Raw genomic sequence first — 18,328 nt, 5'->3', positions numbered from 1 at the left:
TCTTCATCCTTAGATATCCAAGTTCCTCTCAGGTCCTTTCACAGAGCTTGACTCTAGTAACTAAGGTAAGATCACCATGTTAGTTAAGATTCAGGTCCCATATACAGATCTTCCAAATCCTTTTTCTAATTTTCTCCCACATCTAATGTCTATGTTCTCATCATTCATCATCAGCATTCTCAGCTCTTTTGTTTCTGTATACAAATACTGCAAGTATGCAAATAAGAATTACCGTTAGTAGTGTTGTTGTTGTTATTCAAAAGATTTATGACACTGGTTTTGTTCAAATCAAGCTTCAAATCTGCGTAAGATTTACCATTATTAACCAAGTGCAGGGAATGAGCACCTGAGCATGATTTGAGAAGTATACATATTGCAGAAGCATAGTAGGAATCCAAAGAAATTTGGTGTATCCTACAGAAAGCAGTGATGCCACAATTGTGTACATATATGAAAGACTACACTGTAGGAGCTTTAGTAATGGCAGACACAAATCTTTTTAACTAGACAAGTGGATTCTTGTGTTTCCTTGAGGTCAATGTGCACCTTTAAACATATTTGCTTAAAGCTACTTGGAAAGAACAAGCCAGATATAATATTTTGTCAGCTCTCTAAAAAAAGCCAGAATGGTCAGAAGCCGTATTTTTAAGCCTATGCAAAACTATCATAATTGTCATTACTGCTATATGGCAGAGGTAATGAAGTGAGGGTGAACAGGATTTCATGTACCTTCCGCAAGCCAAATGTTAATAACATTATTAGAATTACTCAATAATTACAGTGCAAAACAAGCAAGCAAACAAACAAAAAAGCCAACCCAAAGAAATAATCTTACTTACTTCGGCTACACAGGCATGTTTGTGTGTACTTTTCTTCTACGGATGCACTGATGTCAGACCACAGTTCTGAAAAAAAAAAAAAAAAAGAAAAAAATCTTTCTTTTCTATATACTCCATTTCTACAAATGGTATTGCCTTCCCCCCTCCCCTCACCCCCCTTAATTAAGGAAGGTTAGACAAGATGCTCCTTCTTTCAGAGAGCACCCACTGCTGCACCATTCACTGCTAGTACAATTTAGGTTCTGCTTGTCAGTGTTAACTAACACTGAGCTTATTCACAGTAGCTGAAACATTTACCAAGTCTCAAACATTTGCAAACACTTTTAGGTTTAATTTCCATTTTCCCAGAGGCCACATGTATATGGCAGACATGTAACCACATGCAAATCAAGGTCTCCTTGTTAGCCAGTTGCTGCCTGACTGCTGTGCACAGAAAACTTCTTCAGGCAAACGAGTCTTGCCAACCAACACTTCTGCCCACAGTGGAAGTTCAGACAGATGCTTCAACCTCTCCCAGTATATCCATAGCAGGTCCATTACCCCAGACACTTCTTCCTTTAGGGAAAGCAGTTTGTAACTATTGTGCACCTCATATTCTGTTGTTGGGACTGTAGCTCCATCATGAACAAACTGAGATGGAGTTACACCTACTCTTTTCTGAAGTTACTCACTGAAATAAGGAGTTGGGAAAAGATCAGCCAGGTTCTCAGTTCTCTCTAGTTTTTGCATTATAGTCATCATTCCAAGCTTCTTACATTATGGAATCCAAACACTTTTTCTCTGTGAGCAGAAACACCCTCCTAGGAATTTGGAAATTAAGTTCTGGGAATTTTATTGGCAAATTCTTCACAAGTAATTTATATTTAATGTTTGCATACACTATTTGCTGTAACTGTTTGCTAAGAAAATATTTATTAGGATCAGAAGTTTAACATAATAAATCAAACACTTAACATTCACTGGACTTCAAACATAGATATAAAATACCTTACAAATTTTTTTTTTTATGGAATTACACAAAGCAAATGCACAGGGTTTATCTGTTTCTACACTGAATTAATCCCAAGCCAAAACAAAAAATAACCCCAAAAGATCACAAAAAAAGGCATGATAAACTGCATTTTTGTCATTGTTGCACTGCTATGTAATAAGCCCTTTTTACAAATGTTTACTCAATGTTAAAAAAATCAATTAAAAATGTATTCCATCTAACAGAACTATTGGATTAACAGCTGATTTTTAACTGACTTTACATCATTAAATTCTATTAATAGAGGTACTTTAGTCACTTAGTTTAAAATATGGAGAGTAGAGATAGAAAAAAATTAACCTTTAGTAGTCTTTAATATAAAATGCACTAAATTTTCCAAAATAAGATTACGACACACTAGTGCCAATTTATGCTGATGAAAGCTGATATCAGCTTCTTTCTAACTAAAATCAATTTCACAAAACCTTTATATATTACATGAATATTCAAGTAAACTATTTAAAAGATTTTAAAATGCAAAAACTGAATGATACAGTGTTTAAGAGAGATGGTTAATTTGGGAATGCTGTCATGTCCAACTATATATATTTATATATTTTTTATTTTTAAGACCATCACAATACTACCTGATATTGCAAGAAATCTCTGTAATTAACATTTGATATTTTTCAATGTATAACTTTAAGAAAATTATAAGGATTTAACAGATCACTGTACTGTGCGACACTGAATCACCTTACTGGCTTCCCTTTGTAAAGTGCTGAGCAACAGCCAAATTAGATCAGATTTAAATGGAGATGATGGTGTCAGTGTCTTACAAAAAAAAATCACCAATAAACTGCTATAATCAAATAATAAAATAAAAAAACAAGTTCAGTTGAGTAGAGCGTGTTCACCAGTGTCAAATATCAAAAAAAACCCTGAAAGACTAACAACATACTTCTTGCAAGCTGCATTCTTTCTATCCATCAGCTGCAAGGACATTAAAAAAATTTACTAATGATTCAAACAGTGGACACCTTCTCTGGTTGAAGGCGAGTTACTCACTAGTTTTGGTCAAGTGGCTTTTGGGAAACTTTCAGAGCAAAATAACCAGCAACAGGAAACTGGAATGGAAAATGCCAATCATGCACAGTTACATTACTGCAGGAATTGAGTAACACATGCAAGACAAAGAAAAAGTCAGAACATAGCAAAGTAGCAATGGTTAAGAAGTTAGTAAAGTTTTCACAGTGTTTCATACAGCCTTTTACTTTAACACAAGTGCATCACTTACCACCACTACTGCTCAGACATTTTAAAACATCTCTTGGCCATGCAGATCATTTTGAGAAGAAAACAGCAAATTACACGTCTTAGGCATTTTTAGACATTAAGTACAACTTATAATTTTATTTTTATATTCAGTCTTATCAAACAGATGTTTTCAAGTTATATTCATTCTATATGTTGGAATGTGTTAACATTCCTTCCAATTTTGTTGGATCCTGAGCGCTAAATGCCCAAAGAACTGGCCAAACACACAAAGCTAAGCTTTGCTCAAATAGCCAAGTTATTACATGAACAGAAGGTATAGGGGATTTCTTGTTGGCACTCCTAAATTTCTTCTTTCCTATCCTTGAGATGATCCTAACCTTGAGATGGTTTTGTTCAGTTGTTCACATAAATCTTTGCCTCCTGGAAACATTACTCTACTTAGGTGATTCATGAAGAAGTAAAACTAGACTCAAGAACACCACTGACATTTTTTTTTCTCTGTCCAAAGAAGAAAATACACATCTTTTCCCCATTTGGCAAATTCTATTTGACGCCACATCACCACCACTCAACATTAACTCATACAACAGAGACTTACTCTACTGTCAGACACAGCAGGGGAAAAATGTCCAGAGGATAAATGGGAGGCTCTTTATCAGATATAATTGCTTGCTCATAAGGAGAGAATCCAGCTTCCCCTTTGTTATTCTTTCATAAATTAATAATTTGTTAAAATCATAGTCACAAGAATTTTAGCTATTACACAAAATTCAAGTTTAAAAAAAGAAACCCAAGAATAAATTAGTTACAGCCTTGTAAACAATTGCTCATTTATGTAACATACTTGGGGAAAAAAATTCCTCTATATAATAAATCAGACAGTACAAGGCACACATCACACTTAAGAATTCAAAGTGATAAAACCAGCAGATGCCTTCATCTCCTTTGTTCGCTGGTGTAATTGTGCTATAGACACTGTAAAAATATGTAGATTTTTGTTTACATTACAGTCATTTGGAAATATTTCATGACTGTGCTTTTTCTGGCAAAATATTTGTGCTATTTTACAGTACAGTATGATTTGAAGCTCTTGGAATGGATCTTCTCAAATGTTCTCTACAAAGCTGCCAGGGAAAAGGCCAGTCTTTCCATTTCGCTGCAGAGTGCCTTTGAACCAGCCATCCTCACGTTTTTTGTGTACAAAAACAATGTCACCTTCCTTAAGTTCAAGTTCTGCTTCGCTCTGAGGAGGATAGGATACCACAACCCTGTACCTGTGTAGAAAAAAAAAACACCTTAATTTAAGTTCTTTTTTTTGCCCCCTTCCCCCCCGCTTTTCCTTAACCCAATACTTTAAAAAATATTTTATGTGCCTGCTGAAGATTATGAACACAGGAAACTGTCTAGAACAGTTTGCTGAGTATGTAACAACTGAAAAGTTTCTTGAACAGATAATAACTATAGCAACATAATAAATTTACGGCAAATTCATGCATCTACTATGATTTTTTCCCACCAAGATCCATGTTAAATACAGACAATGGTTAAATAACAGGAGAAAATTGTAAACATTTTTTCCAGTATAAATTTGCAGACACTTTCAGTCAGTGTGATTCAAAAAGAATCAAAGCATTCATAGAAGTAGCTAGGTGTAATTTTACAAATGTATGTTTAATTTTTTATTATTCCAGTGATGGCTCTTAAGGAAAGGCAAAGAACAAAAGGAAGAAACCAACAAAACCTATTGATTTGATTTTCTGTTTTAAATAATTTTCATTTTCCTTAGAAATTCTTCAAGATAGAACATATTCCATTTATTTGGACACAGCTGCTCAACTTGTGTACTACTATGTTAAAAACTCTATTCAACACAACAATTTTCTTAAACACTTGGCACAAAGTGTATTTTTTGAGTCTCTCACAGTAAAATCACTTTTCAAATATGAGTTCCTTAAAAGAGGCTACAACTTCTCTGTTTTTAACATGCATAATAACACCACTCAATCTCTTCTTCCACAGTTTCAGTTCACATCAACGTAAAACTCTATTACTTCATAGATTGATAGCTATTATCTTAATAAGCTTAAAGTAATTTATTATTTTAATAGATTAAAATAAATGAACAATCTGATGAAAAGACAAATAACAGGATATAGTCTAGTAAAGGATGGAATGCTAATTATAGCTCAATACACACATAATAAAACAAGTTAATTCTGCAATATTGAAGCAGGCAAAGATACTGTGTTATAGTAGAATGTTTTGCTTAAGAACATATGAAACAAAAATTAGTCTGTCCATACTGTTAAAAGTATTCAGAAAAGTGTAGTTGCACTTTGTAAATAAAGTCTCTTAGAAAATCTAAATATAGCAAAACATATTTGGACTTAATTAGTTGTCAAATGTTATTTATTAGTGACTTATAAGCCATGACTGTTTCAGTCATGGCAATCCCCAGATTTCAGAGCACAGGAATGATTAGATTCATGCTTCGTAAAAGCTACCAAGCCAATTACAAGATTTATTAGTGTACAGCTCCAGAATGCCCTGCATCCAACCTAGGCCTGCACTGACTTCTGCTGTGGGCAACTTGGGTTTTAATGCTGACTTAGGAAATGAGAACCAAATATTTTTAATAGACTGTAAGTTAAACTGAGACTGTAAACTACTTGAGTTAAAAGAACAGCCTTTACTCAGGACAAAGAGCGAAGGATAAAGAACTGCAATAAAGCTGTGAAGAACTTCTACTGTTGTTAACAAGCAGGCTGCTCCCAGGCTGAAAATTAACCAGAACACTACATAGTCTGTTAAAAAAAACTAGTTTCAAGAAAGAATACCTGCCTGCCTCATCTTGCAGTCTGTCAAACAATGCCTTGTAAATGTTTGATTTGAAATATGCTTGTTTTCAGTTTCTAATTCTGTCAGTAACCTCTATGCTCCCCTGAACTGATAGACAAGTCTGTTCCCTGCTGCTGCTTGCTCCCATTTTCTCTTTGCCCTCCCTAGAGGATCACCAGCTAGCACAGAAACAGTTGGCTTGAGCTTCCCATACAGTGTCCAACAACCTCTGCAGTAATTCGGTACTTCTTGTTAAATTTTAGATTCCCAACTATTTTGACATTCATCTTGAAATCTAGTGTCTAAAGGCACAACACCCCTGGTTTTAAAGTGCTATTTTACTGTATTTTTTAATTTTTAATGAGAAGAAACTCATCGGGTTTGCACCTGTAAATCACGTGTCCCTCTTCAAATTTTCTGCCACATTTTACAAATTCTATTTACCCAAAGAGAAGTGATCAGACCCAGACCCATCACACATTCACACAGCTGTCTATCCAGATCACCCTGGATTAGCTATGGAACAAAAACTATTTTTCCATTACTTATTTCATCATCGACAACGTATCGCCAAAACTACCAATTTCATGCAGAATAAAAAGCTTATGCTTCGTCTCAAAAGTTCATTGCAAGGTCCCTGAAGAAAAAACAGTAATATTTACTAAGCATGACCTATGTTTTGGAAAACCATGTTAATTCCTACATATTTGAATCTTCCAAAATGTTTCCTTGTTTGTCTTCCTATTCAGTATTGGCAAATGTTTTTGGTGACTGAAGGTCAAACTTGTGTATCTTTTGTGGTCACTTAATATTTTACATGCACCTAAACTGTACAACTATGAGGTTTTTCCTTTCTTTTATTTTTCTTTGACTGTCTTATAACATTTTCCATTAATTTTCCAAATATTATCCTAATTCTTTTTAATCAGATAGTGACAAAATGTTATTATAAAAATAAAAGTATTTTAGCTTCCCAGAAGTAGCCAATATATTTGCCACTGGTTGTTTGCTGATATTCTTAATGTGTCTGGCTATATCCCACAGTGCTTTTGCTTTGTATTTGTGAATTTAATTTCTACTTTTAAGAGGGTGGTGGTCTGTCTTCATATTTCTCCATTCTACTTTTCATTTTTAATATTGACATTTCTCACACTTTTCAGTAACATGGATAAGATTATATCTTTCATGTGTTTCTCCATTTCTTCGTTGCTTCTGCTTCACTGGACACAAAATACCACTTTTATTCCCAACTAGTTGTGGTTGATTTTTGGACAAGTATTTGTGGTTTTCCTGATCAACAAGTGGACAATAATACTTTCTCACATGCAGAAAATTTTAGCTGAGAGAAACACAGAAAGCTGGAATTACTATCATTACACAAGTTAAATTAATAATTATTGCTGAGCTTCTTGATTTAGCCTTTTTTTCTTGCCCTTAGAATTTTTACTTTCCAGCTCAAGTGTGCCCTGCTATTGTGCAGATCTTGTGTCTTCTGAGTGGGTGTCTCAACTCCTACAGATCACCAACGCCCATGGAGGGCAGAGAGATTCTCAGCATTTAATTACCAGCATTAAATGGTGCCAGATGTGGTAAGGCTTGCTGCCCTATAAAGCCACAGGGAGCAGATGTTACACCAGTCATTTTGTGGTAGATTAAATTACTTAGGTCACTTTAATCACAGAACAAAATTACTGCTTTTCTTTCACTGTAACTGGATGAAAGATTCATTTTATAATTTAGGATACACAGTGATGTGTATTTAGGTTCAACTTCAAGTCTCTTAACACCACTGTGGAGTGCGCTGGGTAGTTTATTATTACAATGCTGTATATTTATTGTAAAATTTAAGGCTATTTAAGCAACATTTCCCTCTAAAAGAGAAAGCTCATGAAAAGAGCTTGAAGTTTTCTTTTAACTTTTATGGAAAAAGTAAACCCCTCAGATAACTAAATTCCTGTATATTCACAGCATAGCATGTCTCACTCTGGGAATTTCAGGGAGCTGGGTCTTTCTTTGTAAAGAAAACATAATGATCTTTGGCCTTGTCAGCACTGCATCCATACAAGAAATCAGCCCAAGAAAACCTAGGTATTGGCTGGAGAATCAGAAAAAATGACTGAGCCCCACTGCAGAGTCTCAGGTGACTGGGATTCTCCAAATTGGAATTCTACAGTTGTATTGTAATCTGTGACTAGAATCGTGAGTTATAAGAGCAGAATAATCTGAGGAGGAGATTTCTCTGTTCTTCAGCTTTTTGTTGAGCTTATCCTCATGAATATTTCCCTCCCCAGCTCAAATTTTCACTGAAGGTGCCATATGACTCTTACCCACCACATCTTCCAGACTGCTGAAAACTAATCAATGCTTACAAATTACTTTGAAGATACTGAGTACAATGTAAATTTTAAATAATATTAGCCATCACAATTTGAGAAATTCAGCCAAGGGAAATGTGCAAGGGCACATCAGCAGGAAACAAAAATCAACCCTGTCCTCAAAAGGGCAAAGGGACCTCAGATGAAATTCTGTCTAAATACACTGACAAAAATTTAACAATTCTGCATGACTACCCTGAGAATTATTTTGTAGCAATGCTTCTTCAGTAGCAATTACCACTTAAATAATAGCAAGGATAGAATGTTTTAGTACGTCATTACTAGAGCAATAAAACTATACAGCATCATTTTCTGCAAGTAGTTTTGAGAAAAAAAAATTCCATCATGGAAGTGAGAAAACTACTTTTTGGGATGACTGAAAGAGCTTTACACTAATATGCATTGCTTATGCTAGAATGAATTTAATATTATTTTCATATTCAAAGCATAAAAACATATTAATGTGCCAAACAGAATTATGATAATGTGAAAATGAATGATGTTATTCTTAAAGAAGAATCTTTCAGGTTTTATTTTCCATGTATAAGTGTAAATCTACTTCACAAATTCAGTATGAAATAGAAATCTCCTGTTAGGAAATTGTGTAGGAACAGAAATAACATTTCAAAAATATTTGAGGTATGACAGAAGTGAACTAGTAGAAAATTATATAGTGTCTGGATTTTAAGACATGGGTATAGCTTAAGATAGTGGACCTCTGGAAGTACAACAGGATGCCCACATGAGATAACAGCATCAGAGCAAAGCCTACAAGAGTCAGCTTCAATCAGTTCAGTCCTAGAGCTGTTAATACTGTAACTCTACTATTTTTTTTCTGTACACCACACAATCCTGAAGCTGCTGCAAAAGAAATCCTATGACACTCTTCATACTTCTTGTCTGCTACCAGGAAGAATAAAAGATCCTGTAGTTAGAAAACTGACACTTCCTTCACATTCTACTGAGGACTGGAAGCTTGAAAAACTATAGGTGGACACAAAAGTCACAGAACATTTAAGCAACTACCTGTCACTCTGAGAGTCCAGACAAATGTATGTTTCTCAGACTCACTTGCCAGAGCACACAGGCTACCCTATAGCCTGTGTAGATGCACAGCCACGGGACATTGAGGCAGTAAAATGAATCTTTGCAAAAGATAAAGAAATAAAACATTAAGAAGCCTACACATAGATAGATACAGGCCTCAGTCACCATATATTTAGGTTGGCAGTTATAAACTGCTAATAAGCAGGACTAACCTGATACTTGTAAGAATATAAGGTGCTTCTGTTTTGAAAAACAGGAGGCCTCTTTTGTCTACCTCAGTTCTCATACCAAACCTGTGATCATCATATTTGAGTGTCTATTCATTCAAAAAGTTTAAAGTAACATGAAAAGTAAACAAATATAAACAAGAGTATTGGTTGATAAGTAAATAAAGAATTGTTAAAAGGTAAGTTTCATCTTGCTATAAAATCTCCGCATTTTGAAGCGGCTCTAACATACACTACAGCTGTCGGAGAATGGATTTTTTCTCGGTTTGCCCAAGTCTAGCTGTGTAGGATAATTTACCTTTCACACACAAGAGGCCTGGATTCATTGAGGACTGGCCCCAGTGACGAGCAAGGCTGCCGAGGCGGTGGGGCTACTGGGATAGAGGGATCCAGGGAACTGGCTTTCCGATGCTGTGTCTCCTGTGCCAGCCCAGAGGCCTCAGCGTCAGTGGCGCAGGAGCCGGGTTTGCTGTGAGCGCCTGCTGACGGCAGCTCCGGCCCCACGGCGCCTTGCAGGGTCAACTCTGCCGCGGCCTGCTCAGCCTCCAGGGTGGGCGATGCTGGAGGTGACAGTCGAGGCTTGCGTTTAGTGGATGCTCCAGAAAGTAGTTTCAGCAAACCTTTTTTTTCTTTCTGTAAACAGAAGCAGTGCCCCATTTTAGAACAAAACTCTCCCATAAAGAGTTGAATGCTTCTTTCTGATAGATGACATCGTGCTTAGAGAGGACTCAGTAAATTATGAGGACATACTTGATATTAGAAAGATAATGATGAAAATTATAAAAGAAAAAGAAAATTATTAACATTCTAAAGAGAAAAACAACAAGTAATTTAGATCATAAACTAGCTAAGAACCTTCACTGTGTTAGGTTAAAGTGTAATTCAAAATGAAATAGCTCTGTCCCAAAAGGTTGTCTTAGAAAAAGGTGTGAGGATTTAAGATACCCACAACAGGAATCTATGAAGTAAAACATTTCATTAACATGGACATTTCTAGGAAGACAGAGTCACTTCAAACCAAGCAGGGAGAAAAGTCTGCTCTGGAAGCTGCTGTTAAGGTAAGTTTCTTTTATTTATCCTCCTTTAGTAATGGAAGACCTTCATGATTTAACAAAAATTTGCCCTAAGGGGAATGCATTGTGTTTTGCTGCTCTGCTAAAGGGGAGGATTGTAAACATTCTTTTTGCTTGTCCAGACAAGAATACCTGAAGACTCTTACCTACCCTGAAGAAAATTATTTAAGTAGCTTTTGTGTTTCTTGTCTTATTTTTTTTTAAGGGGTGTGGTGGTGATCTTCTTACCAGCCCTTTGACTGAGTGAATTTAGTGCTTATGAGAGGTGCCAGATTTTAAGCCCTGGAGACAAAAATAATATTTAACCATAGACAGACAAAAGCATGAGCAATGAGAAATTTTTTTGATAGCCTGGGATGTAGTGGATTTAGTGAATAAAAATCCTCAGTCCTTTTTCCAAGTCTCCAATACCTTAGAGCCATTTCAGCAAAAATCTGCTATCTAGCAAATGCCAAAGATAAAGAGAATATCAGAAAAATTAAAACAATCCACATGTATTAGCATCATTCACCTTAAACTACAAATAAGTTTTCTCTAAGGGCACCTCAGTCTGATTTCAATGTCTATGGCTAAAGTAATTTTAAAATAAAGTTCTGGACACATCCATTCAACAATTATCAACAGAAAAATAACTAAAAAGTGGCTGACATTAGTGTACAGTTTAAGATAAAAATCTTCATAAACTTCACTAAGGAGTACATGTGGCTGAAGCATAGTAAGGTTAAGTCTAAAACATTTGAGATGTAAAGATACTTGTCACAAGGAGAAAAAAATTTTCTAGCTACATCACAACTGTAAAACAAAATCAATTACAAAGCTTGAAGAATTTTTCTGACAACAATATAATCACATGGCTTGGTGAACAGTGAGAATGAGTTTACACACATGGGAAATTCTTCAAATAGAAGGAAGGAAAGCAGAATCATTAGAGACTCTGCTGTCCTGCATTTAAAAATATGGTTATGTGCATTCTTCCTTTGTCCAATAAACATTGCTGGTAATGTGTTTTTTATAATATCTCAGTGTGCCTGCTTAATAAGAAAGGTAAACTAAAAGAATTCTGATTTTAATTTAATTTTTGTTAGACTGAAATTTTTACATTCCTGCAAGTTCATGTGGGTTTTTTGTGTTGTATTGTTTAATCTCTTAAAAGACTGTGTGATGAAAATAGGAGAATTCAAGGGAATGGTTTTATTCTCTACCCACCTTGCCATCCTTGTCTGTTTTACTGACAGCAGCATTTCCACCAGCTGTTAAAGCACTCTCTGGAGATGCAGGAGCTCCAGGGTGAGTGTTTGCAGTCTTCCCACTGATATCTCCCTCCAGAGATGAAGCAGCAATGTTAGGAGAATTCAAAGAAGCTGCTGTACATGCCAGTGGGATGGTTGAGCGGTTCACATTCACAGCCGTGACATAAGCAGCAGTATTTGGAAGCTGGGGCTGGAGCTGCTGGGAGGCAACAGAGTGGTGGGGAATGATCACAGCTGCAGGAATAAGGCATGTTGGACTTTGTGCTTGTATGGGCGTGACTGCTGCTGTAGGTCTTTCTTGACTATGTGAGGCAACTAGAATAAAAGAGTGAAATGTGAGAGTTCACCTTTTTTCACAAGACACACAAAGTGAGGTACAGTTACTGTGTTACAACTAATCAATCACAACAAATTTTCTTCTTACCTTTAAAACTTCCATTTAAACTACTATAACGACATGATACACACCACCAAATCTATTTCACCTGAATAAAGCAGTTGCATAGGCTACTCTATTTGCACCAGTATGCAACAGCAGAATAACAGCACTGCAACTTCTCTGTTGTGGAGAAATCCAAGCTGCTAAGTCAAATGCTTCACAGACAGATGCAAAGTGAAGATTACACTTTAGTACCTAAGAGCTAGCTAAATACTGCCTGGAACTTGTTTTCTCCTTTTAATATGACGTGTAGTTGTCAGGATATATAAAGGAAAGTAGAAAGAAACACACCTAATAGAAGCTGCTAAAAATATAATTAGATTGTTTCCCCAAACTATTCACAAAATCCACAACAGATTTCACGGGTCTTTCAAACAATAAGCACAGTGGCAATTACTGCTATGAGCGCTTTCTCTGAAAAACGTAAGCTGTTGTTTCTTGGGATATTCAAACATAGCAAGTGCATTTACTCATACCCCTGTGAATACAAGGAACATCTACACTGGAAGCTGGAGAATAGCACAGGGCTGAGTATAAACCTGGGTTGCAGTGTAAAGCTGCACAGCACAGAAATCTGCATGAACTGATTTATGCTTTCCAAGAAGTAACACTGCTGTTAAAGTTATATGGTCAAACATATTTATGCATGCTGTTAGACCATTTCAACAGCTTGGGCATCTCTACATCACTGGGTGGTATGAAATGCAGACACCTTAACTGAACAATATGAGGCAAAATGTTGCACTCCAGTGCTGTATAACCTCTCTCCTTCAAATACTTTGAAACTTTCTATCTATCACTTATATGCTATGTCTAATTTTTTTATAACTTCTTCTGCTGTAGCAAATCCATCCCAACTCTTCAGTAGCATGAGCAATTCAAAAGAAAGATAAGGAGATTGTAGCAAGATTTTTTCTGGTCAAAAAATAACTATTAATGCTGGCTTTTGCTCATGAGACAACATCCGTTTTCCTAGAAATAGCTGCTGTTCTTCCAAGATATGTCTATACTCACATACAATTTATGTATGACAAGCATGAAAGAGCTTTCTGGTTTTGTTTTCTTATTGCTGATGGAATTGATAGGAAAAACGCTTCAAGTCGCCCTATCTTCATGCACATTATCCTTTAATGAAATAGGTAGAATGTATGTTTTCTTTATAGGTCCTTCCAATCAAAGGAAGCATACTCCCTCACCAAAGGTGATGTCAAACAATGTCTCACTGAGGTAATTTGAAGAATGGTCCTTGAAGCCCTGAGCTAAACTGAAGCTGAAGCCCTGCACTAACCTGTGAAGCCTCACCCAAAGATTAACACTCAGCAAATGTGCTAAGGAAAGCTCAAGAGGATCATGTTTCAGATGTTTACTACGAAGTTCTTTGTAAAACATAAAGCAGCCATTATTGCTTCAGTGCTCTGGTCCTTATAAGGGACAGATCTGTATTTGTGACTAACAGCATGCCTTTGCAAAATTCTATGTTAAGTTCTCTGTGATGAGAGTTCACCCCCTTTGAATTTTTCATTTTGGACCTGAAAAGTCAGTGGGAAGTATGTCGTCACATTTGTCAGCTGAATGGAAGTGTAAAAGCTTATTCATCTTGACAGTAGTGCAGAGATGTAGGGACAGAAAGGCCTCTGGAGCCCACAGGAGCTTTCTCCTTTGTGTTGTCACTTGCAAAGCTCCTAGGCAGCTCAAAATAAGGGTTTAGAGTAGAAACCACCTGTGCCTAAGAGGCAAGAAAGTACAGATGCTTTGCTTAGTTTCTCTTACCAGTTGCCAGCAGCATCTGGTTATTTTTATTTAAAGGCAAAGAATAAAGTTGTTAGAGAGGACTAACACACCTGCTCCAGCTTCAGATCAGACTGGAGGAAGATGGGGCCAATTAAGGAAATAAAAACTAAAGACAAATGTACACATCCTACCTTCAAAAGCAAACCTGGTGCTGACATCTGAACATGCACAGGATGTTTTAGGAGATGCATGACTCTGAAAAGTGGGCTAATCCATGGATCTTGAAACTGCAAGAAATAACCCTTCTTATGGGCATAACAGAGCATACCATTATCATTTTTTGCTTTCTCTTTTGCTCTGCCAATAAGAATCCTTTGATTAAAAAAAACCTCTTGTGTCATGACTCTCAGTCAGGAGATCACAGACCCTAAATTCAAGGCTGGAAGGTGGAACATTTGGATAGTCTGAAATGGGAGTTTTCCTTTTTTCCTTTTTCTTTTGAGGCCCTTGAAGCAACTAGAACAGATGCAGCTCCAGTAGTGTGGTATTTTTTTAGCCTGGCAAATCCACAGAGGAGTGCATGGATTTGGTAAACAAAAACTTTTGAAAACACCACTATCAATCTTTTTGGATCTGCATTTAAAAACAAGAAGGCATGTTTCACTATGATGTGGCCTGCCCCAGACAGTAAATGACACCTTTCAGCAACACAGAGTTTTATTACATAGATCATATGGATCTTAAAGCCAGTATAGTCTTAGTGTTTCAGAGTCAGAGCTGAAAGAAGTTGCAGTCAAGGTTAGAGAACAAACTGGAATGCCTAAGGACCAGCCCTGAGCCAGAGACCTGAAAAGGAACACTAAAGGTATTCAAAGATGTTAGAAGATAATTTAAAAGTGAATGCTAAATTAGAGCAATCTGTAGCTCTTATGCAGTTAACACACAAAAATAAGCTATGACTCAGATGTTCTTATCATTTTTATTACTATATGAATTGCATATGAGTGGGAAAGCTCAAAGAATGTCCCCATCCCAGATACTGCTGGAACAACAAAAAGAAAAAAAAGAGAAATTCCACCTGAAGTACTTGCATATAAATTCCCTATAGTGGGAGTATGTACATACACACAGTTGCTTAGAGAAGAGTAATAAAAGATCTAACAACTCAGACTGTTATTTCAGAAAACATTCAACTCTAAACAATGACATTAAGAAAAACTTTAAAAACTCTCAGCATATACTTGCATAGACCCTCACTCCAGTCATTTGTCAAGATGGACTCTACAGTTTGCCTACCACATGTAACAAATTTTGGAGCTTTTTTACCTGTTCTAACTGCATTTCGAGCCTGGTTGACTGTCATTTGTCCTGTCACATGCATAAGGACCTTGGTTTGCGGACTGGTTTGGATATGTGCTGCAGAAACAACTGCTGTGGGTACTGTGCTGGAGCTGACTGCCACACCATTCCCCTGGAGCTTCTGGGATGTTCCACTAGCAGTGGAAGGGCTGACCATAGTCACCACTCGTCCTGTTTGGCCAGCAGTAGACATGGGAACTTTTGTTTGTGATGCACTTGTCACCGTCCTGCCAAAATTTAAAGCAAACAATAAAACACAACTGAAAAAAAAATAGCAAGTTTCTAAAACCCACAGGTCTTCTATTATGCAATTTTAGCATTTAGTACAAGAGCAGAATAATTTTGGATTTGAAGCTAGCTAAACTATTTAGACATTTGTATAATATTGCACCTTGTAACTGGAGCCACATAATTTCCAGGAAAAACACCAATCTTGCTTGTATGCATGGAAGTTCCCTTGAACCAGCCATCTTGGCAGCGTTCAAATACTAGGAACATTTCTCCTTTCCGCAGTTCCAGTTCATCTTCTTTCCGAGGAGTGTAGGGGTAGATAGCAATATACCTAAAAGACAGGAAAAGAGATGCAAGTGAAAAAACTAAAGCAGTTCAAAACATCACTTGTGTTTTCTGGCACAGAGAGTTCAGTCAGAGATCAGAAGGCATGGTAGAAATGGCTGTGATAATCCATCATACCATCACAATATTAAACCAGAAGTTATGGTAATATTCAGGGGAAATAATGAGAAAAATATCCTCTGAAGAACACTTTAATGGAATGCAAAAGACTTGTAATAGGACTTTCCATTTTCTTAATGAAATTAGCAATCTTAATTAAGTAGGTGTTCATCAACTACACATCTCAGCATATCCCATCTTTCTTTCCCTACACCTGCTTCTCGTATCTCTTCCACTTTGTGACACATCAATTTCTTTTTTATTTGGAGAGTTGTTATTTGGAGAGAATGGAGAAGTTCTGTTAGCTGGGAGTGAATATCACTCCACATTTCAAACTGCAAAACTGGAAGCTCCAGTGCAGACTTCAGTGCAAAGAAAAAGATGTGCTACTAGAAATTGTAGTCTTTGGATAAGGTGGTTAGCAGTTAACTTGCTTGTAAAGTTTATTTCCTTTTATGTTTTCTAAGCAACACTAAAGCATAATACAGTGCATTTGAAATCAATTTGAGAGTTCAGAAATATTTGCATTTTTTCTTAATAAAAAATTCTTGGAAAAAAAAGTTAAAAAAAGCTGAAGTTCCTGTAGTTGCATCTTGGAATGTTTCTAGGGAGATTTTCAAATAGGACTGCACAGTTCTCTGTTACTATAAACTGTTTCTTTCTAATAATAAGTTTTAACCATTACTGTGTTCTATTTTCTGACACATTTGAACCTGAAAAAACCATTTGAACTATATATATATATATATATATATATATACACATTATTGACCCAGGCCTGTGAAAATACCATTCCAATAAATCCTGTTTTCTCTAAAATATACTTTTCATAAGAGTCAGCCAAATAAGCAGCTTGGTAGATCCTTTTATGAAAAAGGATCCACAGTTGCTTGCAGTGCTAGTCTTTCCCACTCCCCTTGTAACCCCAGGGGCAAAAAAATGGCTTTAGAAAACATTCTTTCATCAAAATTGTCTCTTATGCACAGTAATAACATTAACTGCATGCTTCTCCTTTCTGCATTGCATTTTTATTCCTTGCTGTCCACCCAAGAAACTTCGCAATATCTACAAAAATCCTTTAAAAGCAATATAGGTACCCAAAGCAAGCAAAAAATACACTTTAAATGCAACATGTGGTACAGACTGGCAGCCGAAGGCTTCACCAGTACATGATATAGCAGTGATCTACAAAGCCACGCACTGAAGCCCTATGGAAAAGCAATTGCTCTGTTTTAATTGATGTTCATTAACTTTCCCTTTAGTTAATTTATTCCAAATTTCATTTGTATCCTCATACAGAGCAACCCTTTGTATATGGAGGATGAGAGTAAATGAGATGGGAACTTGATTAACTGCATTAGGTGCAATAATCCATAAGAACCAATGTTAAAACACCTGACACCAAGAAACAGCCCAAATCCAGATGCACGTGCAATACAAGAAGGGTGCTTTTTTGGAGTGGGAGGACAAGAAGGACAAAACAAGAGCAGTCCTTATTCAAACATGTCCCGTTAGATGGTTCAGCATCTCCTGAATTTTACATTTTCTTTTATCGTTCTTATTCCCCAAGCTGCACACAAAGAAGTTTTCAAGAAGAAAGATGTTGCTAGCAACACATGTTAATACACCAAATATTTTCACCCGAAAGGAATGACGCACATTTGCTTGTATTACAAGTGTGAAGACATAATGCTAACTAGCAGCTTTCTGCCTTCATTCCGAATTGCCACCCACTAATTAAGTGCACTGTAGAATCTTCAGTCAAATTTCAATTGCAACTGACACAAGTAGTCTGACAGTAAGACGTTTAACAGTCTAAATTAAATACAGCATTTTCTGTGTTTTGGCATAAGCTATTCCATATGAGAATAGCCTTTTCAAACCATACATAATGGAAAACATTGAATAAATTCACTCCAGTGAAATGACACTTTTGAGTTATCCAGTATTCAGTGCTAATGTAAGGATTCATTCATCTTCTGCATGATAAATACTTTATATTTTTGAAGTGAGTTCTTTCTATACACAGCAACAGCTGATTATATTTATGTAAGACACAAACAATGCTCAGCATGGAGCCTGTTTGGGGACATCACCCTTCTGCATGCTTTTGTTCTAAGTTGCATGCTTGGCTTTTTGGCAATTCCAGCAGAACAGAGCCAGCTGCTGTGCTAAACATACAGGTGAAGTTAGTGATTCAGTTTCATTTTTCTGACTGGAGTAAAGT

General features: G+C 36.4%; 1 protein-coding gene across 2 annotated transcripts in view; it reads right to left on the bottom strand.

Annotated features, from left to right (window-relative positions):
- Window positions 1–867: 867 nt before the first annotated feature.
- The window catches only part of SH3RF1 (SH3 domain containing ring finger 1), an 84,669-nt gene continuing 67,208 nt past the window's right edge, over window positions 868–18,328 (bottom strand). The window contains exons 8-13 of one of the 2 annotated variants that reach the window (XR_015772724.1): window positions 15,818–15,988; window positions 15,394–15,653; window positions 11,854–12,212; window positions 9,873–10,207; window positions 3,107–4,361; window positions 868–905 (exon numbers count right to left, since the gene is read on the bottom strand). Coding sequence is in view for 1 of the 2 variants with exons in the window: in XM_005517614.3 (XP_005517671.2) it covers window positions 4,193–4,361; window positions 9,873–10,207; window positions 11,854–12,212; window positions 15,394–15,653; window positions 15,818–15,988 (1,294 nt within the window). In the remaining variant the exon portion in view is untranslated. Of the gene's footprint in view, window positions 906–1,721; window positions 4,362–9,872; window positions 10,208–11,853; window positions 12,213–15,393; window positions 15,654–15,817; window positions 15,989–18,328 lie in introns of those variants that run through there. The other variant, XM_005517614.3, reaches the window with a different exon arrangement.

This window comes from Pseudopodoces humilis, chromosome 6, assembly GCF_049639895.1.
Source record: "Pseudopodoces humilis isolate 2021_Gansu_Grassland_sample_001 chromosome 6, ASM4963989v1, whole genome shotgun sequence".
NCBI classification, from domain to species: Eukaryota; Metazoa; Chordata; class Aves; order Passeriformes; family Paridae; genus Pseudopodoces; species Pseudopodoces humilis.
The sequence above is the reverse complement of the archived record's forward strand: the minus strand, read 5'-3'. Positions and strand labels throughout refer to the sequence as shown.